General features: G+C 33.0%; 4 protein-coding genes across 6 annotated transcripts; 2 read left to right on the top strand and 2 right to left on the bottom strand.

Annotated features, from left to right (window-relative positions):
- Positions 1–83: 83 nt before the first annotated feature.
- Bm3953 (Uncharacterized protein) lies at positions 84–1,745 on the top strand (the record flags this gene model as incomplete). The annotated part of the gene is made up of 4 exons (XM_001900663.2): positions 84–384; positions 526–683; positions 1,315–1,403; positions 1,580–1,745. 4 exons carry the CDS (start codon positions 84–86, stop codon positions 1,743–1,745), a joined length of 714 nt encoding a protein of 237 aa, XP_001900698.2.
- A 587-nt stretch (positions 1,746–2,332) lies between these two features.
- Positions 2,333–4,087, bottom strand: Bma-isp-1.1 (Uncharacterized protein; the record flags this gene model as incomplete). Its single annotated transcript, XM_001900664.1, has 6 exons — positions 2,333–2,487; positions 2,820–3,006; positions 3,223–3,353; positions 3,440–3,586; positions 3,718–3,802; positions 4,061–4,087. 6 exons carry the CDS (start codon positions 4,085–4,087, stop codon positions 2,333–2,335), a joined length of 732 nt encoding a protein of 243 aa, XP_001900699.1.
- A 1,180-nt stretch (positions 4,088–5,267) lies between these two features.
- Positions 5,268–6,512, bottom strand: Bma-ufc-1 (Uncharacterized protein; the record flags this gene model as incomplete). The annotated part of the gene is made up of 4 exons (XM_001900665.2): positions 5,268–5,430; positions 5,822–5,923; positions 6,072–6,211; positions 6,420–6,512. 4 exons carry the CDS (start codon positions 6,510–6,512, stop codon positions 5,268–5,270), a joined length of 498 nt encoding a protein of 165 aa, XP_001900700.1.
- Positions 6,513–9,333: 2,821 nt separating this feature from the next.
- Positions 9,334–20,442, top strand: Bma-dnc-4 (Uncharacterized protein; the record flags this gene model as incomplete). Of its 3 annotated transcripts, XM_043077224.1 has the most annotated exons (31): positions 9,334–9,565; positions 9,670–9,892; positions 10,004–10,170; positions 10,359–10,395; positions 10,508–10,673; positions 10,795–10,956; positions 11,109–11,203; positions 11,395–11,599; positions 12,034–12,150; positions 12,273–12,470; positions 12,687–12,784; positions 12,954–13,055; positions 13,299–13,456; positions 13,630–13,832; positions 14,020–14,287; positions 14,437–14,541; positions 14,904–15,022; positions 15,275–15,353; positions 15,703–15,823; positions 16,103–16,228; positions 16,352–16,404; positions 16,611–16,785; positions 17,233–17,374; positions 17,435–17,516; positions 17,636–17,744; positions 18,097–18,167; positions 18,753–18,850; positions 18,931–19,078; positions 19,352–19,469; positions 19,765–19,929; positions 20,439–20,442. In XM_043077224.1, 31 exons carry the CDS (start codon positions 9,334–9,336, stop codon positions 20,440–20,442), a joined length of 4,146 nt encoding a protein of 1,381 aa, XP_042933158.1. The 3 variants fall into 3 exon arrangements, with proteins under 3 accessions (XP_042933158.1, XP_042933159.1, XP_042933160.1); XM_043077225.1 differs by lacking the exon at positions 10,359–10,395 and having other exon boundaries at positions 10,498–10,673; positions 15,293–15,353; positions 19,765–19,965; XM_043077226.1 differs by lacking the exons at positions 9,334–9,565; positions 9,670–9,892; positions 10,004–10,170; ... (4 more) ...; positions 11,395–11,599; positions 20,439–20,442 and having other exon boundaries at positions 12,076–12,150; positions 19,765–19,969.
- Positions 20,443–22,285: the final 1,843 nt, after the last annotated feature.

Below are 22,285 nucleotides of genomic sequence, written 5' to 3'. Positions count from 1 at the left end.
GATTTTGTCTTATAGAGATAGAGAAAAATATGTCAGAATACACGAGCAGAGACAATAACGAAAGTGGCAAAAGCAATTGTACTATGCGAACCTATGATCATAGCCATGGGGACAAAACCGCCTTTGGAGTTAGCCTAAGTGGAAGAAATGACAATGATAAGGCGAAGTTAATCTCAAATACAACATCAAGTTTAGAGAATAAGTATGAGAGTAGAATTTTCTCTGATGGACCAATGGCGATGAGTTTTGAAAAGTATGTACATAATATATTCCGCCCTGGCAACAATTTACCAAAACTCTTTGCTACTTCGGGTAATTTGATAAGTAATCACAATATGTTGCGAGTTCATGATTTACTTGGTTCTGCTGCCTTGAATGAATCCTGTGAGTTTTAGTTCGACATTTGATTCAACTTTATTTTCCTTTTTATTCATTTCATTCTGTCCAATCTGTTCCATTCTGTCCTTTAATAATCTTAAAAAATGAAAATTTTAGAAGGGATTTCAATATTAACATTTTTTGAAGTTGATGAAAACATCATGAGAATACCGTTGGAGAACATGTTCTGTGAGTATGGCTTAATGGGTGGTGAGGATTACTCATCATCCTACACCTCCTATTATCCGACAAGCAGCCGCAACTCGACTTGCAACTCAACTCTATTATCATCTTCCCAAAATAAGGTGTGATACTGTTTCTCTCATAACAAATCATGCAGCTCTTCGTCGCTGATGCAAAGAACAGCTAATACTGCAGTGTATGTGAAGGAGGTATTTTTGAGAAAGGGAAATTCTACCCATGAAATTGTTTTCTGTAATTTATGGCTTAACATATTAACATCCATCTGGAATGATAACAGCACTTAGTAATCAATAACCTATCTTTGAAGATTCCGTGCTCCTATATCCATTACATCTTCTAGAAAGGTCAAAAGCTAAGTAATTTAAATCCCTTGAACCTTCCTCTCCTTACCACTATATTGCTGGGGAGGAGCGAAACAATGTGAAGTACAGGAGCGATAAATTGCTCAAGAAAAGTGCCTGTAGATCAATTCAACAAAAATTCGAAAATTCTAATTAAATCTAAATGTTTTAAGAATACTCATTATATCTTTCATATTTAGTCTATCTAATTTTTTATTTAGCAAGTGAATGGATATGAAAAATATTTAAGGAAAGTATTAAAAATATTACTAACCTTCTGATACACTGGTTAGAGGATAGTGTTACTACGGTTAGATAATGAGAACTACAAACATTGTAATATTAATCGTATAGATACGGAAAAAATCAATGAGATAAAATTTATTTTTAGGACACTTATACATCTTACCGGGAAAAAGCCGATGACGACTGGAAACGGAACAACAAGCAGATGATTATTGATTATAAAGGATCCGATAGGTAATCTTTTAAAACCCTTAATTTATGTTAAATGATCAGTAGAACCTATATTGTATGCACATTTGTTTTTAACAACCTGTTAACAAGATATTAATAAGATCTAATCTACCAACAGCAGAGAACATGTAGTGACGCAAATAATCATGAAGACTCAGTCCATTCATATTCAATTTCAGTACCCCTTTGACTCCATACATGTACGCGGACCATCCGTATGTTCGTAGTCATGACTCACGTATTGTTGGTTCGAATTTCGTCCAGATAACATCACGCCCAAAAGATCGTTTTTTGGAGAAAATTGATCGAACACTTGCCGAAGTTCGGGCTATGCCTCGATTTTAAAACAACGAAATCGATAATAGCCTTCTTCTAGATAGAAAATATCGAGTTGCAAATTAATAAACATGTTCTCACGTTCGACTTTCATCACAATTTTATTTCTACAGTTTATTTCATCTCTTACAAAGTGTTTTAATTTGATTATCTTGACATTGAATTTGAAACGTAAGTCACAAATCTCGAGATATATAGATAAAGTATATTATTTATGAAATGCTGAAAAACCAAACTTATAAGCAAATAAAAATACAGCGAGATCAAACTATTAATGAAAGATGGGGAGCTAATTTTAAAGAACAAAACGAAACCAAAAATGTTATGCAAAAATAAAACTAGAAAAGAGCTAAAAATAAATTTAAAATTCTTAAATATTTCTAGATAAGTTTCTAGATTACGATTAGTATCTGAAAACATTTTGTCATAAGCAAATATTGTTTTGTCACATGCTAATATCGTTTGAATTTCAAACTTATGGTATAACACTATAGTAAAAAAATCCTCCGAAATAAAATAAGTCTTTTACTTTTCAGCTCTGATACTATTTTTTAATATATTATATTATTATTCAAAAACCAGAAAGGTTTCATCAATCACTCTTCACCAATCACTACAGTATGGTCGTCGTAAAATTTGTACGGTGGTACTTCGAGATTACTCGGTGATGGTCCCGATCGTATACGACCTGACTTGTCGAATAATGAGCTGTGACAAGGACATAACCACGCATCGTATTCACCCTTTCCATCTGAAAACATGCAAAAATGAATGCTGAAAATTTTGAAGATATTTTAGGAATTACTGTAAGAGTTGCGTGTATTCAGCATAGCACACTATGATCTGTAGTGCAATCACTTAAATAAGTTATCAGAAATATAAATTTCTTGCAATAAGTTTACGGTCCATCTCTCAAATCAGCATATTTAATCCACTTATTGTAAATATTTTGACATTCTGCTTTCTTCTATTGCTTGAAAAGTCCGGATATTTTCAGTAAAGGTGAATTTAAGAAAAAATTTAAATTAGAAACCCATAGTAGGTAATAGATGTCCACGACAAATAAATGAGAGAATCACATACGTAAAGGGACACATCCCAGATGTGGGCATACTGCAATCAAGATAAGCCATTCCGGACGTTTTACACGAGCTGAGTCTTCTTCCGGATCCCTCAGTTCACTTAGTTTCACATTTCGAGCTTCCTCAATTTCCGCCTTTGTACGATGCTTCACAAATAATGGCTTGCCACGCCACTTGAACGTTTTACACTGAAAATCACTGAATCACATGCACATTTACTATTTCTTCATAATTTCACAACCTTCTCGCTATGTTTACAAAAAGTAAAGTTTTTTGAACTTGATGGCTGCATATATTTGCACACTAAAAATTACATACAAATTGCCATAATTTATGTATCGGATCGCTATCCATTGATCTGTTATAATTTCTTCCTCAGAAATTTCCCAAGAAACTACATCAACCTGTCCTTCATGTATCTCATCCAGATTAATTCGTGTTGTGCCAAGAGCAACTTGATCGGAAGGCATATTTTTGAAATGAACAGCAGTCTGGACAAGTTTCGTAGCCATCATCAGATAAATAGCACCACCAACTGTAAATTTGAGAAAAAAGATGAAAGCAATGGATAAATCTGAAAATAAAAAAAATTTTGTCGGAAATTTCCGTCCAGTTACTCACTTCCATAAATGACCCCTTGTCGTATTAAACGTCGCTTATCTTCTGTTGAGCTAGCAGCTTTAGTTGGATCGGTAATAATGCGTCGATTGTTGATATCAGGAAAACGTATACAGCTATGAGCAAGACGACATGTTTGAAAAAACAAATCTAAATCAAGCAATGTGTTCCAAAGCAATCAGATACATTTATAGTATAACTAATTTTAATTCAGGACATGAAAAGACATTTAATAATTACAAGGCCCACTTAGTCTTAGTTGAACAAGTTACAGTTGAAACCTTTAACTGATTGTGAGCTATAAGAATGCTTCTTGAGCATCTCTTTTGTTAACAATGTTACTCCACCACTGCCAATGTTACAAATCTAAATTTCAACGACAATTGAGAGCACTAATCTTATAAAATAAATGTGAAAAAGAAAACAGGATAAAATAAGACTTGTAAATATGCTGTGATACCGTCAGCAACATCAGAACTCAAAATTTACGCTGTTAGAATATCAGTTTAGTCCTTTCACTATTGCCATGCTGATGATTTAGTTTTAATTAGTAATTAGTCATTTTTTCTGAAAAAAAGAAAACTGCTTCTCTCATAGTATTTTATAAAAGAAGAGAAAAGTTACCCATTTAATTGCTATGGTTGATTGCATTGCTGAAGTTCTGCTCAATTTTCTACAAATTGTTTGCAATTAATACAGCAAATTTTGACGATGCTTACAAACCATTCTGTGAGAAAACTCAACTTTCTTCACTAAATAAATTAATTCGAAACAAGATAAAATAATTTGCATACGGGGATGGCATACCCAAAATAATTTGCATATTTTATGTATAGCAATTTTACGAGTTTACCATACTGACAAAGGAAAATTCAAGGAATGAACATGCGAAACTTTCTTTTTCCTTATGAATTAGGAGGTCGTAGTTGCTTGTGTGTGAGATTTTTACTTTAAACGTTTAACAGTATAAATGTAAATACGGGATAGAATTAAATGGGCTAGTGACTAATATTATAGCCACTTCCAGAAGTTCAGATATAGCCAAGTCAATAATGTGGCCATGACAATAATGACAGATCCACTTGCATTTCGTAACAGCATTTAACATATATACTCATGCCTTCTCCTTTGGCATCATGTTGAAATTTATGTTCAACATTTACTTTTTTTATTCCAGAAAGCAAAAGAACAGTCAACCACTCAGTCCGCTTGGCACTTTTTATTCAAAAATATTAGTATGGGTTAGCAAGATTCCTCCACCTGCTGTGTAGAATTATTCCGTTATCAGATCTAATCATCCTGTGAAACTCGCTGGAAGAATTATGGCGATAGATGAGTTCCCCACATAGCATACTGTGTGTTGGCAATGAGAACAAATTTATAAACATTTATATTATGGAACAAGAACATAATGTGGTAGTGACATAATGACAACCGATAAAAAATCAACATTATGTTTGAAAATAATAAGACCACAAAACTAAAGACATCAAATTTTTTTTAAATAAATGAAATTAATGATCACTGATTAATCACTAAAGCTCAGAATAATGAGTACAGTGGTACAGTGAAGCGATGAGGAAACAGCAAAATTTGTGCAGAACTAAATTTTCGCAGAAATTTATGCAGAATTAAATAAAAAGATGTGTAAAGAAGAAATTCCCTACTCTCCCACAGAAAGGAAGGAAAATAAAAAAAGTAAATAAACAAAGATCTCTTGAAAACAATACTCCAAAGATCCAGTCGATATGGTCTGATCCACTTGTAAAAACAAAAAAAATTGAATATAATCAAAAATCAGACACAAATATTACGTTTTGATAATGACACCTTATGCAGTTTTTGGCTGTATCATGCCACGATCAACCAGATCTGGAACTTCCACTGCTAACCAGGGTCCCAGTCCTAATGAAAACGCTTGTGCAATTCCGAATTTCGGTACATTGCGAGCCCACAAAGGTTTGAAGTGATCCGATAGACAAATCCGTCCTCCTCTAAAGTACCGTGAAGTTAAAAATGAATAAAAATCATTAACTTTTGCATCGAATCAAGCTATCGTAGTTTTTTAAAACATTTATGACTCATGAAATGATTTATAAGTTAATAGTTATGTATGAAAAATAGTCACTACTTATATTTGAATCAACCTGAAATTAAGGTTCATTTTAATATTGTTATATTATTACAGCAAAACATCTATCTCATAGTTGAACCATTTTTAAAATAATGACGAAAAAAAGGTAAACGAAAATAAAATACACGAATTTTAGTTTCAATGCTTATCGCTCTCAGAATCATATCTTTCAGATAAAACACATTGGAAGAATAATAGTACGAGCAACTCAAAATGAGGGCAAGGAAAACAAGTACTTAGAATACTAATACCTGTACATTTTTGCAGTTTTGCCGTCCAGTTCGGGCAATGCAATTTCCGGTGCAGTAGTAGGATAAGTTACGGGAATGTCAAATTCAACATCGAATTCATATCTGTAATGAAAAAGACCTATCTCAAATATTCATATTTTGGGAAATGGTAGGAGTAATAAAACCTTATCTGCATATCATAAAACTAAAACACAAAAGGCGATGAAGAATAATTCCTAACGGAGTACTATATGACTGACGAATTAAATACCTGAGCATATTATGATAATGCCAGCATTTACCGAACCATCTTGTTCCATCGCTATTACTTTCTAAACGAAACCAATCCAAATCTGCAGCCTTGTTGTTATTGATAAAAGCTATCAGAGCTTCGTATTCTTCCTTTAACCTCTGAAAATACAAGTCTTGCCTTACCTCATATTATTTATATATTATTTATAATTGTTATTTGTTTACAAACAATTTCATTTATCAACAATCATCATTTTGCAGTTAGCAATCACACAAAGAATTCCATTGACTACAAAATACCGAATATTAATCTAAATTAAACTTTGAAAAAATGAGTAAGAGGAAATTTGAAAAAATGGTATAGAACCTGAACCCATGAATCACCATCCCGCGGTCCTGCTTTCGTCCTCATCAGTGGAATAGCCTTTAGTGCTTTCTTTGTCGATTCACTTAATTCCATTTCCACTCTTTAATATCAACAAATCTTTAAATAGGAATAAATTTTCCACTCAAACAACAATTTTTTTCCACTAGACAAAACTTTGCCCAACAATCTCAAGAATCTTTTTTAATTACTTATTCCAAAACACAGAACCTAAGTTTTGAAAACTTTAATAAAAGAATGGTGTGAAATATATCTTTAAAACTGCTAAATTACAATGGTAAAAGAATTCTGTAGAAAATTCCCTGTTTTCGAAATCGCAACCAAAATATAACTCGAATAAAAATCAGAACACATCACTACATTAAGCTGGGGATGGTGCTGATACGGAAAATTTTGTCTTATTCTAAAAGTTGGTAAAATACAATGTGATATTCTGCAGTAATTTCCCAAAATCATTTCAATAAACATAAGGGATGGTTAATATCGAAGAACTATTGAAATGTTAACAACTACTGTATAAAAACAATTTTTAATTTACAACATTCTAAACTGACAATTTCTTTCACTAAAAAAATGTCTTTCTGATGTATAAACGTTTCACTAAAAAATGTCATTTTGTCTTCTGATGTATTCGAGCGATTTGACATGATTTCTTTCTTGCAATTGAGAAAAAAACTAATGAGTCTCATGAGACAATATAAGCTATGAAAATCAATAAAATTAAAAGTATGATAAGCAAGTAACAGCAAATCATAAAAGATGACTTTCCGAAATAATCAAATAAAAAGAGAACGGGCATAATATCTCGTAACAGTGACGATTGTTTTGTACATAAAACGAGATTATATTAGTGCCAAAATAATTTTATCATTTTAAAAGGAAGTCATATTAATGCCAAAATAATTTTAATAATTTCAGAAACATTTGTATTTCACAACATATTCCGGAAAGATGAAACTGTTACAAAATATCTGAAATACAGCAGATGTCAAAAGATAAGTTTATGCAGACTTTTATCAAAGTTAGGCAGTTAATTTAGCAAAATTATTCACATTCATATCAAATCAGACTCATCATATTATATTCAAACGAAGACGTATAACATATTTAGCACGAGTGCATACAAAAATTAAAAATTACAGCATATATGAAAAGAACTAGTCACAAACACAATCTTGCGATGATTTTTCTTTGGAAAATTCAATAAGTCAATCAGGTTCAGTTTTGTGAGCTATTACGAAGTTTATAATTTTCGACATTACGAAATTAAAGGAAAATAAAAATCAATAGTGAAGACTGGTTATATACTTCTGGTATTGAACGTTATCCATTCCATCACTGTTGCTGAATGTTCTCTTATACGCTCAATACTGGAATACAGAATACCGAAATACTAAACGAACAAAGTCAAGAGAACTGATTTTATTACATCTATGTAAAAATTAATTGTTCTATAATTTCTTTCTGCAGATTATCCCAGAATCTGATGTAAGCACGTAAGCTGTTACCTGAAAAAAATTCTAAATTATCAGAAACAAGACTATTGTGAGTTCACCTCACTCGCTTATTATAAATTGCTTCAAAAAGAAGCAAAGAAAATTCAGGTTGTTTGGAAAAACGAGCAATAAAAATAAAAAAAGAGAAAAAACAAGCAATAAAAAAGATAAAACTAAGCTTACTTATTAATTTCTCCAAACGACTGCTGAAAATCGATTGGCTTAGGTCATGAAATGATCAATTAATGATCAATTAAAGTAGTTTCTTGTAAAGTGATTTTTTCTATTCGAGTTTCTTGTAAAGTGATTTTTTTTTCTATTTAGTAAATAAAGTAATATGAAGACTGAATACTATACAAAGAAGTTTAACTACAACTTAATCAACTTACCCCACTTTTATATAAACATTTTGTTACCGGAAAGCGTTTGCAGATGGAGTTTCTCCATTAATGATGTAAATCGAATACTCGTTGCACAGCATTCAAATTTTGCAAATCATCTTCTAACGATTAAGAAAGGGCCCTAGATAAGTTTCTTTTATAAGGTTTAGCAAAAACATTTAAAACAAACAGCTTCTTCCAAGGGATGGGGAGGTCTCGGAATAGATATTGATACTCGCTTTATAATAAGTCAGCTGCTTCATCTCATCGAAGTTTAAATTTAAAATATCACAAATTTTGTTACTATCGTCCAATTAAAGACTGTGATAATATCGCAACAAGTGTTCAGATATTGGAATTGTAAACTTAAGATGTTTTGAATTTTGCAAAATGCGAAAGACAATAATCTATGGCACAAAATGTGGAAAGATATATTTTTGGTACGAAAATGAAGGACTTACCTGTCAGGATGGTTAACAGGAGCAGATATTGGTCCAGTTCTCTTAATACTCTCTTAATACACTTCTCTACTGAAATGTTTTTGTGTGGATAAGTGTGTTCAGTGGAGAAAAAAACTACTTTCCAAGACTAGTCTCCTTGAATGTAAATCCCTCAAAACATCCCACACAACAAGCATTCAAGCCATATGACAACTGGATTTAACGTTGACGGTTGGAAGAAAACAAAGGCCGTCACAATAGTGTTATAAAATGTAACAAGTGCTGTCACTTAGAAATATCTCGGAAGCAGAAGTGTGGTGTTTAGGGGTGTTGCGGGGATTAGTAAGGTCTGTGCGGTACGCGGGTTCCTGCCTGTTTAATACACTACCTCTTTTCGCTTTTCTTCACTTCTCTCTGCTTCGATGGAATCATTAATGAAGAGGATTTCAATATAATTTCAAACGAAATTTTTTTCATTCATTTACAGCCCATTCCGTCTATTTCAGTTCGGATAAAAGGAAATGGTTGAATATATTTTATTAACCAATAAACGGAATAATGTTTTTTTTCAGTAAGGAACATGACAGCATTGTTTTCTATCGATCAGGTAAAGTATGAGTGTAGTTGCGGTGAATGGGAAAGTTTGAATCGCTTGTACTTTTGTCGACACTGTTCCAATATACGGTGTATATTATGCGTATGCCAAGAAATGGACACGTCATTCTGTCCATCTTGTCTCGACAATGTATCGACTGGTGAAGCACGGCAAAAAAGGAATCGGTGCTCGAACTGCTATCAGTGTCCAATTTGTGGTGGGTACTTTGATACTGGTCGCAGACTTCGGTAATTAATGAGTCTAGATATTTTTTACAACCAGTGTTCAGACTTTGTCTCAGCATATTTATTAGCATTGTAGGAGTGAGTGCTGTCATACGGGCATCTAATGAAACTTATCACTTGTCATGCAATACGTGTCGTTGGACGACGACTGATTCGGGTATACCGGACTCCGCTTCATCCACAACTTGGCCACAATATCAGCTTGAGGATGAGTATCTGTTGTCTGCATTTCTAGAAAGAATGAGAAATTACGCTGCTATCGAAAGAGCTGATCGTGAACGACACAAATATTCTAAAAGGTGAGGAAGTACCATTATTATTTCTTGCTGTTTCTTATACCACTAATTTATATTATTATTTCTTGTACAGTTTAAATGCTGACAACTTTGAAAGATGGTAGCGTATTGCAGAAGATCAAATCTTGGTACTGTTCTTTCGGATCGTTTTGGCCTGCAGACAATGTACAACCGCCGAAAGGCAGCGTTGGCTGAACGAACAGAAAAAAAACTTCCTACATTAGAACCTACAGACGATGTTCCATCGTTGGATGATTATATTTTTAGTGAACAGGAAATAGGTATTTGCTGAAATATTTGCATATTTCTTACATTTTTTTATCGTTTATTTCATATAGCGTTTAAATTAATCTTAAATGAAAAACACTATTTGAGATACGATTTTGCTTTATTCTTAACTTTAAATTTTCCTTATATATTTCACAAAAAAAATTCTCACCATTTAATAATATTGACCGTCTTTTTTTAGTAATAGTGGTCATGCAACAGTTGCTAAGGAAATGCCAGTGAAAATGCCGCTGATTAGAAAAAATCTACCCGATAGTTCAAGTTGAAATGTTTTTTTTTTCCTTTTTTTTGTGCTGAACTTTTATTTATATCATTCATAGACATCGGAAGAATTGCAACTTTGATGCAAGAAGCAAAACAACCTCTTGCCAATGGACGACCTCTGTTGCCGATTAGAACTCCTCTTGTTGGACGCCATTCAATACGTTGCAAACAGTGCGACCACAGTTTATGCAAGGGAGAATATAGTCCTACATCGATTAAATTCAAGATCCAGGTATTAAGTCAAATATTTCATTCTAAAGTTGATAGTTATTAGTGAGTATGTGCGGAATTAGTTGCCGTTTTATTGTAATTTTCGTGAAACTGTTTGCTAATAACTTTGTAAATTTCTGTAGGTTTTGGCTGGAAATCATGTGCCGGATATTCGTCTGTCACGTCAAGCAGCTCTCATCAGCAATCAGTGGTGTCCACTTTTTCTTACTGTATCCAATTTCTCCGCAAGTCTTGCACGCATTATAATTGTTCCATATACAAGTGAAGATAAATCGTATGTTAAGGTAAATGATGCAGTTTCCTGTCTCAAATTTTTATAGTGTAGTTTATTGACATATTACACGTATAAGGTGTATAAGTAATCGACATAATTCATAATTCACAATATTTGAAAAATTCTCTGTTGGTGTGTTTGTTTTAAGTTTATATCTTATAGTGCGACTCACCTGTCATTGAACTCTCTCTACCAAACAGAGATGATGCGATGGAATGGGATGAAACATTTGAAAAGTCTGCTAACGAAAGTGAAGGGTTGGTTATTTTGCCGATGTGATCCTTTTTGATACCGATGGAATACTTTTATGTTTTTTATATTAAATAATTGAAATATTTTTACACTTGCCATTCTTTATATTAATGTGGCTCTCTTGTATCACGGATTCGCCTTGTTGTAATTTGTGTTTCCAGTAGAATATAAAGTTTATTCAGGATTTATTTTTCAGTTTCATTGTATTCAGACGACGGCATCGCATTGGTATAAGATTTAATGTTTATGCAAGTGAAGGTGAAAATAGAAAATTGGCGTTGATTGTGAAATATAATAACTGTAGTAGCTCTTTCGAACATGGTGGTAATCAGACTTGGCTTCAGCATAAGGTGTGTGTATTCCTGGGTATGGCTAAAGCCGCAGAAGGATTTGATACTGCTGTAAATGGATAGTTATGTTTTTACGTTTAAATTGAGTTACTATTTTACTGTTAATAAAGATGTACATTTTTTTTTTTTTGTCCTTTTTGGTTTATTAGTCCAACTTTGCTTTCATCTGTTGCTGTTTTCTTACGAAGTATTTCCAAAATAAATATTTGAAATGCTAATAGTTGTTTCCATGTGGTCAAAAGCTGCTTTGCTTATTTTGTGCTGATCTAATTATTATTGTGCACAAATAGAGGGAGAGGCAAATAGGGTTGAAAGAAAAGTAAGAAATTATTACAGTATTTCCATTATCTGTTAGTTGGGGAATTTTGAAATTCAGGTTAGGAGGATTTCTGTGCATTTTTTTTCTTTTTCTCATTTCTTCTTACCGTGTAAATACATATGTCAGTCAAAAGTGAATCTTAACTAATTTTGCTCATTGTGCACAGGTTCTGTGTAAACTATTCTGTTTAGCAGGAATCACTGCAGCGATGGGAACAAAGACAGGTGATGAGAAATTTGGTCATGCATTGCATGACGATCTCACATTGTCTGCTATCTGTAAGGTAAATGATTGGAAATTGTGCTCTTTACATTGTTTGTTAGTTTCAACAGTTATATCGTAATTGTTGGTCAATGCATGTCCAACTTTTTAAACTTTTCAATGATCCGACAGAATTTATTTTAGAAAATAAAACAAAAAGCGAGCGAGGGGAATAGGCGGGTTCGTTTAAGTCGACGTGCGTGGAAGTACCGGATTGATGATGATGAAAGCGAAAAAGAAATTTGCATGCAACGCTGCGCATATGTTAGTCGTCGAACGCAGCTGGCGTGTAAAAATTATCGGCCATCCTCAGAGTTGACAGTTGAAGGTTTCTGTGAAGTGGTATGGCATTTTTAATGATCTATCGATTGCTAATATAAAGCTCTCTAAGAAACTCATTTGCCTCTATAATACAACTATATTACCATCTGAAGACACAATGCATTAAAAGACTAAATAGTTTTAGAAGAAATTTTAGGTACACATTAGATTATTCTACGCAGAAATACTACATGTGACAATTTAAAATAAAAGCTTCTATTCCTATTGTTTTTAAAGCATACTCGTTTCTTCCAACAATTGGCACAGCATGCTATGGCAGAACAGCGTCGCATTGAAAAAACTTTGCTCAATAAAGCGAAAGATGTATCCACGACGTGAGTTCTTGTATCTATGTGGTTACCAATTTTCTTGATTTTGGGATGAGATTTTGTATATGTAGATTCAGAGGAATCTAAATTTGATACACTGATAAAAGGAAAATGAAAAATATCCATCTGAAGTCCAAAAAATTATATTAGGCAATCAGAAGCAACAACTTTTTAGCACTGATGATGAAACGCTGATGACAGTAGAAGATTGGGCTTGTGCAGAACAAGATCTGTTCAATGATCTTCTTTTGGATGACGATGATGAAGATCCTCTGAAGTAATATATGATTCCTTAGTTAGCTGTTTGTTTACTTAATAATATGCATTTTTTGATGAAATGCGACCATAATGCTGTGCGTAATTTGCATTGATCTCTTAAAAGAAGAAATGAAAAAATGGATTTTTTTTCAAGTAAAAAGTGGGATTCATTCCATCTTTTATCCAATTCCTAATTTTTTCACTTTCTTACGGGAAAGTAGTTACACATTTTTTACTGTTTAACAACAGATATTTTAAACAGGAATGCTGAAGTTTGGACTGATGAAGAAGTAGTTCGCTGTCAACTAATTGCTCTCGAGCGGAAATTATCTGTTACTCGTGATTTGCGGAAATTGATAGCCGAAAAAGTCCGTCGTCTCACTGTTTCGTACGCCAAGGCTTTGGGTGATCAAAAGAAAGGTAGCTTATGAACATATGCTCTTAAGACGTATTACGCTATATTTGTTGTAAGAAATCTCTCTGATTTTCATCCTACAAATATTATATGGAGTATTTTGGAACTAAAAATTAATTTTTGAAAAAATTATTTAAATTAATGAACATGTACATGAAATACAAACCAAACTTTTCAGAGGAACCAAAAGTTGAAGATAGTCACTTACGGGAGATTCAGCTTGCTAATAGGAGGTACCACTCGCATCATTCGGCAAAGGACCAATATATGTTAAGAAGGCTGAAAGCAAGGCTTGAGTGGGATGGTTCTGAAGAACACAAATTAGATTATCTTAAAACAGATGACATAAAATGTGCACAATGTATCTTCCTTATTCCTGAAGTAAGTCGTGTTTTATCTTTGGAAAGTATTGTAGATGTATTTTCCCCAGCAATTTGATTTCCCTGTATTGCCAATCAGTTTTGCCTAATACCTTAACTATTTGTGTGGATTTCTAGTGGCTAGGAATGATCATTATTGAATATGCATTGGTTTTGAGTACAACTCTTTCTAAACAATTGATATTCAGAACAGTCTTCCGTCAAATGACAAATATTACGAAGCAGTCACTGCAACAAATTCTGAAATAAGCAAAGAGTCAAACGAAGTGAGTGTAGAGCACGATTCTCACATTATTCGAATTCTATTAAGCAAATTATGTGAACAAATCGAGCGAGTTTTGGATTTTGGGAAAGACCTGAAATGTATTTCTCATGAGAATGAAAATGAGCTAGGGATAAAGAAAGTGCATCATTGTTCGAACTGGACACTTCCAAAAATGAATCACTGTGTTGCACGTAAGTTTGTTAACTAATTGTACTTCATACGCTTGACATCTACATTACTGTGCACTGACATTATGTTTTTCGTTTAATCTATTACTCACTTGATTTATGTATGTACTCATTTGTTAATTAAATATTTGCGCTGATTGTTATGATTCAAGACATTTATGATGATCATCGACAACGTCTTTTTGCACCATGTAGAGAATGCGGCGCCCTTGGTTTAGATTTTGGTGATGGATCAAACTTCTGCTTCAGGCATATTGGTTAGCGCACTTTTTCTTTTGTTTCTAGGACTATAAAATATGAGAAAACTGCTCTGCAGCTTTCTCTTATTTTATCCTATCTGATTACCGTTTTTTTGAAGGACATGATAATTACAGTTTCAAAGATTAATTAAACATGTTTTCTAACAGATTATATTTTCTCAAGGAATTTTTTTTTGCCTTTATCCTTAGTATCCTTAATTTAAAATTAATTGTGCGATATAGTATAATGTTTTATAGCTCTCTGATTGATTGTTTTGCTCTTTCCGTACACATTTTATCTTTTCCATCGGAGTACCATTTTTATATGGCATACTTTTTTCCATTTTAATATAATTTAGGTCATTTTGATTATTTTCCAGCTAAAAAAAATCATACTTCAACTAATACTATGGAACAATGGGAAACAATTACTGTGCAGCAAGGAGTAGTTCCAATGAATAACACATCGAATATTCGCAGCGCTCTGTCTGTTGAACAGGTACGATATTTACTCCGATTTGTTCGAAGACTTCTTGAGAAGTAATATGCAGTATTATTTGTCCATCAGATTTGGTGGTTTTTTATAAAGGTACGATATTTACTTTCTTTTGGTTCAACTTTGTTCTCAATGAAGTCAGAATTCGTTTTATTTATGTGTTTCTTTGCTTCAAATCATCGCTTTCAACAAGAAAGTTTTATTCCTTAGCATTAAGATAGTCTTTGATTCATCTTATCCTTTTTCTGTCACCAGAGTAATATCCACACTCAGAATGATGTGAAGTCTGATTCAAAGCCGTTAACAGATCCTTCTATTGCTACTGATGCTAGAGGTTAGCTGTATTCATTTTTCTTTTTAAATACTTAAGTTTTGATTACTTTGCAAACATTGAGACTGTTCTTTAATATTAAAGCTTTGAAATATAAGATTATTAATTTTATGTTCATGAATCGACGATTATGGATTGTGTACGTAATATTGATATCTTTTTTTATGGTCATCATTGTTAGCGTGGTTAACAATCTTTTTTTTTATCTTCAGCTTAATTGTCTAAATATTTTTACATATGCATTTCACTGCTTTCCCTTGTTCGTATTTTTTTTTTATAACACGGGTAACATTAGGAAATTCGTCTTTGGTTTCTCTCTTGTACAACAGAAATATTACCTCATAATTTATAGGAGATACTGATGAAGAAAATAAGGACTTACCAATAAAATTCGTTGTTATTGATGAAAGAAGAGAAGAGAAAAGTGGGACTGATGTAAAAATAAATATACCAGCTAAAGGGATCTGTTTAAGGTCTGTTTATTTACGTACTGTATGCTTGATAAATATTTTTTTGCTGCTCCTCATTTTTTATCATGTTTTTTTGTTATACATTTATTATACAAAGCTGAAATACTCAACAATAGCAAAGAAGAATTGAAGTAATATATTAAGACAATAAACCTTCCTCTAACCATTCACTGTGATTGATTCCTTTTCTTCGTACATTCTTTTTTTTAGCTTCCGAAGATAAATTTTCAAAGTTTTGGTAAAATCTGCATTGTATTTCAACTATCTCTGTTTCTGTTCCAGAAACTCTGGAGACGTATTACTGCAGCATGGTGTGTCAATACACAGGTCATGGCATGAAGAAGACCTTTATTCTTGTGCTCGAACTAGACCCTTTGTGACTGAGAATTTTCCCAAAACCAAAATAAGGTCTACTTCATGGATTTAACTATTTTTGCATATTTATTGGTTTTGCTAAAGCTTCTGAACTAACTTGAATTTATCGAAAATATTTGAGCCAATCTATTAAGTAATGAAATTGATATGTTCCAGACGAACTCCTGGAACTCGATATTCACTGTCAGACGTCAGAGATTATTTAGGCGGTGAGTTTTGGTTAAATTTAATTTTAAATCAGTAGTTAAGTATCGTCTGCAGCAACTAATTTTTTGGCGGTCATAACTTCTTCGAATCATCTACAAACATATTCTGCCGTGTACTGAATTCGGATTTTATATTAATTATTTATTTCTTTTGATTATCTTTGTTGAAGGTAAACTTCCAAACTAAGTGTTCTGGAGTTTTTTTGCAGGTAATATATTAAGCCCCTCCATATATCGTTCACAAGAACAGCTTTCGAAATCAATGGTACAGGATCTTTTGAATGGTGGACCGACCAGAGCAGCAGCATCAGCATCACAGTTAATTTCTAGAAGAATTGCAGCCCCCACTGCTGCTACTTTTACTCCCAAGATTGGATTCAGAAGGTAATTCTGATTTTAATAGTTTAACTATTCGTTTTAAATAGATTCATAAAATTTTAAGAATTTTCTTATCAAGAAATGTAAATATATCTGTTTAACATGTAAAAAATTTTATCTTTGTACACTGTCCAATAATAAATTCATGCAGATCTTAAACTTTCAAAAGTTGTTAAACTTGATTGCTAAAATGTAAACTGTTAATTGGTTCATTAACAAATTTCCATTTACCTTATCAGTTTGCAAGTCTGCTATACATTTAGTCAGTATGCAAATTCATTATTACATATCATTTTCAGTTTTCACAATAAATTGAAGTAAACATGGCAAATTTAACTTAAATTAATATGAAAGAAAAATCTTATGCTTTGGAAGAATTAGATACATATATATTAGTGCTTTTTAACCATATTGAACTTTTCAAATAATGAACTATCATTCCTTATGTTTCAGAACTTTTTATAATACAGCAGTTAATAGATCGACTATTGAGGCGCCTGAAATGATATCATTGGGTTCAACAAGCAGTGCATCTCTTGCATCAGCATCGATGAATTTAACATTTGCGTCTTCAAGATCTGCCTTACAAAAACCAGTAACTTTTTCTGTTCTTAAAAAAGTTATCCTGCTTTAGTCTTAAAATGTAATTTTATAGATCGTATTGCGAAATCGCACAGGAACATCTCCTATCCCTGGTCAGCCGGTACGCTTACCATCACGCTATATTGCTACTGTAGGTAAGTTAAAGCCATTATTTTAGATCTAAGTGTTGAAAAAAAAACTCGATTTTCCATTCAACTATGTTATTAGTTTATAATTATGTTTGTTTTTGTTTGTCTTAAATATATTTGTACAGGCGCTTCTCGTCCATTACCGAACTGGCGCAACCGCAGTACCATTTCTTTGGATAGTAGAATAAGACGGGCACCAACAAATGTTGTTTTACCAATGGATTACTCTAACCGGTAATTTTTCTTAATATTTTAAGAACAGTGATTGTAGGATGAAGAACTTTAGGTAATGTTTATTTTGCGTGTGCTATGTTGTCTCTGAAACAGATTCTTCAACGGATCCAGACAGTATAGTGTAATTTAACAATGACTGAATTGGTTAAGAGGAAAAATGTGGAGATAATAAGCTGCTTTAGCATGTTATTATTCTTCCGATAGTAGACTCAAATATCTAAGAAGTAATATACCGATTATTTTTGAAAAAAAGTGTAAAAAGTCGTAGGAGAAATTTTAGGAGGTTATTTACAATATAAATTAAAATTTTGGGAACAAAAATAGATTATCTAAATTATTTGAGCAATTGTAGACCTGTGAATGCAGCAACATCCAGAATTGGCCCCTATTTCCGACAACATGACGAACGACAATTCATCAGTGGTGAGTTTCTTTTAAATTACTTTTTAGGCTCTCCAATTACTTTTAAATTACTTTTTATAGCTCCATTTAACAAATAAGATTTTATTTATAAGTGATTCGTGCATTTTTATTGTTTAAGCTCTTTTCGTGTATTAAACGAATATGAGTTAAGACGGCGATGTCTAACCTTTTTGTGTAATGTACTTTTAGCTTCATCAATAGCACATTAAGAACTACATCTCTCCCTCTCTCTCTTACTCACCCTCTTTCCAGGAATTGATGTGGGATCTAGTTTCTTGGAATTCTTTGTTCCCACATTTATTTTGACTTCCAAATATTTCCTATAACACTTTCATTTTAAGACTTTTATTGCTGGTCAGCATTTAAATTATTCTCATCTTGTTGAGGGTGATTTTATTTGATGTATTTTACACTTGATTATTGATTTTGTATCATACTTAGCTGTAATTTCGTTTAAATTTGCGGAATTTTTTAATGTATGACTGATTTTTCAAAGTCGGCAGTTTGGAAGCGTTTTTCTGAGTTGCATATATTTAGCAGTGTTGTCTACCTTTTCAATGGAAAATATAGCTTAAATATTTATAGGAAATGCACGCTCGAGGCTTATTGCCATTGATTCTTTGTCTTATACTGCTCCACGGGTTCAATCGCGTTCTTCGTATCCTCTTCCGACATTTCGACAGGTCCCATTTTACTGTTTCCTTCCGTTTACTGTAAATGAAATCTGCTTGCAAAGCATTTGTAATTCTAATGTTTTATTCAGGAGATCTCGAGGCCGGTGGTTTGTCGACCCCGCATAACAACTGAACCGAGGGCACCATCAACAGCCGAGACTCTGGAAACAGCAGCAGCTGTAGCTAGTATAGCTGCAGATTTAGAAGCATCTGAGGATAAGGAAGATGAAGTTAATGGTAAATTATTAGCAGCTGATTTATAATTGCAATCTACTGAGCAGGATTTTTTCGAATTTTGAATAATTATCATTGAAAGCTTTTAAAATTTAAAAACTACGAAAAACTATGGTGCTAACTGCTCTGTTAGAGTTTCCATTGGAGGAAAGAGCATCTTTTTATATTTTGTCATCAACATTTCTATATAAATGAAACTGGTTATTTTGAAATCTTTATTTGAAAAATAAGAAACCTTTTAAGTAATTACGGTTAATTTTCAAGGAAAATTTCTAGAAATAATTGGTAAGTCTGAATCATCTACTTGGCAGACCGCTGAAGAATCACCAATCAGTCAGAAATTGCGTTCTGAACAACATTTAACAACTGGATCAGTTGATAAAAATGGAAAAAGGTATCTTATTCCGTTCTTTGTTGAAACTGGCATGCCTTCTGAGAAACATGAATTCTGGATTCCCATTGCGAACAAAAACTATCAGTATGAAAATATAAGAATGAACTTGTACAATATTATGTATATTTATATAATATTGAAATGTTTGTCGTGATGACTAATTTTCTTAGCAACTTTTTTGTAATGAAAATTTTGTCATACCCTCTTATGTATCAAATAGCGAAAACCTCATAGCAAAAAAAAAAAATTGTGTAAATTTAATATTGGAATGCGGTTGATAGGCACGTGTTTGTAGGGATGTACTAAATGCATCGGGAACCAACAGTAAACGCTCAGCTGCCTTGCTTTCGAGGCAGTCGAGTAGTGAAAGTACGGAAGATGGATTAGCGGTGCTTGCAATGGCTGCTGCTTCACGAGCTTTCGATTCTGAACAGTCATCACCGCCTTCCAAAAAATCCAAGTATGGCCAGTTAGGCTTGGAAGAAGAAGATGATGAGTGAGGCAAATCATTTACGCTTAAATTGCAAAAACGTAAAACCATACTTGATTATGTTTTAATCCCGAGTTTTATCAAGCAGGGAGACAATTATATATACTTTAAGTAAGTAGTGGCTTTGAATTTCAGTTTTTTGTTATTCTTGTTGCTTTTTAATGGTTGGAACTGATTATGCTGAGACCACCATCACTTGGTTGAGGTGATCCCATCCAGAGCCTTTATATTATTTAGCTCGAATAATCTTGATGATTAGTGATTCTCGCCCAACTACTGTTAAATGTTGGGAGAGTGCTGGTTATTACATTGTAAGATAAAAGAAATATTTGAAAATAAATGTTTTTGTTGTATATCATAATTCTATACTTTAGACTAATCACTTATAATTACGTGGCCTCACCATTTATTGTGAACTTATGATTATGTATTCGTTTTAATACTATAACATTAAATGCGCTGAAATATTGAATTTTCAGGTGATTCAACAAAATCGTGTGAGTAATGTGTGAGCTGCAATTAAACAGAGTTTCTTTCTTTGTATGTTACTATTATATTCTCATATTTTCAAAAAAAAAAAACTGAAAATAAATAATTGAGCATACTCCCGTTGAATCAACTTTATCTACATATTCCCATGTTTTTTCCTATTGTGGTCACGTAGAAATTGATACTATACTTGCGTAAAATATCACTGGAAAAAAAATGAATTTGTTACTAATAATAACAAAATGCATCAAACAGTATTCATTTCTTTGATAATTATAATCAAAAACATATCGTAAGATGAATGTCAATCAGTTCATTACTTCAGCGATTTTACCGAAATCTATTTTACTATTAGTAAATGAAGAAATAAAATAAAAACTTCCTTAATAAGGATCATTTATTGAACACATAAAAATAACAACTTATATTCGTTACAAAGCATAAAAATATGCTCTCAGTTGATCATTTGGCTATTCTCAGTTAATCATTTGGCTTGAAATCCTATTGAAGATTTAAAAATTTTCCTCAGATATATTATATACAATGCGTAAATGTGGGATGAAATTTTACAAATTCTACTATTTGTCAAACAATAGTAAACAAATGTCACATTAAAACAGACACAATATAATGTTTGTACTAGAATATTTCCGGAACAATTAATCGCAATGCATTCAATTTGTGAGGATTAATTCATGGATTATTTCATGTGCATTTGCATATTTTATTGATGACTAATATCATTTATACGAACCAGAAGAGAGTTCTGTTGTGTAGATAGTTTATCATGGCCATGACAAATATGACTAACTGATTGGCTCTAAATTATGAGATTTGTTTGTCACTTCTTCGTGCTTGAATTTCTATCCAGTGTTGTGAATACTTTTCTACTGTTGTTACACATATCATATATATCACTTAGTGTTGCCCACTAACCCACGTGGGTCTCACGAATTACACTTCACGTAATCATCGATTCCGTTCAGCATCTGTTTATTTCGTCGAAATTTGTTTCTATTCTAGACTGACCGATATTTGTGTGGTTATGTTCTACCTGCAAAGCGGGAAGTAAGTCATAGAAGGTTCGGGATTTTTGATCTGATCAGTTTCTGATATCGGTCACTGTTTGCTGCCAGTATCGCAAACATGCTCCCCTGGAGAACGGTGAGCTGGATTTTCCGCTCCCCTCTCCTCCTCCCCTTCCCTCCCCCTCTCCTCTCCCACTTCTCCATCCTTTCTCTCTCCCTCCTCTTTCTCCCCTCCTTCCTCTCTCCTCTTCTCCTGCCCTCTCTACCTCTCCCCCTCCCTCTTCTCCTCTCCTGTCCTCTCCATCTCTCCTCTTTCCCTCTTTCTCCCTCCTATTCTCTGTCTCCCCCTTCCTCTTCCCCTCCTCTCTTCCCTACTCCTTCTCCTCTCTCTCCCGTCCTCTCCATCTCTCCCCTTTCCCTCTTCTGCTCTCCATCTCTCCTCTCTCCCTCTTTTTCCCTCCTCTTATTCCCCAACTCTTTCTCTTCTCTCTTTATTCTCCTCCTCTTGTAAAACTGCTGGATCACAGAATGCTTCTTTTATTGTTTGTTGTGGATTTATCAATATATTCATCAAGGCTTTAAGAGCATTTGAATGTTGTCATCTGGAACAATTGCTATAGAATTTTGTGTCTTAAACTTCAAACACTTTTAAATAAAAGTTCGGTGGTTGGTTAGTGAAAAGGAATGAAATAAATTGTTTCAATCACTCCATAATATTTTGCGTATAAATTTCTTTCTAATCTAAAATAATTCCAGAATGTGTTTTTGCTTTCTTAGACTTTTTTTTTCTCACTTTCTTTCTTTCTTTT

Source organism: Brugia malayi (assembly GCF_000002995.4).
Source record: "Brugia malayi strain FR3 genome assembly, contig: Bm_v4_Chr1_scaffold_001, whole genome shotgun sequence".
In the NCBI taxonomy this organism is placed as follows: domain Eukaryota; kingdom Metazoa; phylum Nematoda; class Chromadorea; order Rhabditida; family Onchocercidae; genus Brugia; species Brugia malayi.
Note: the sequence above shows the minus strand (reverse complement) of the source record. Positions and strands in the feature narration are given on the sequence as shown.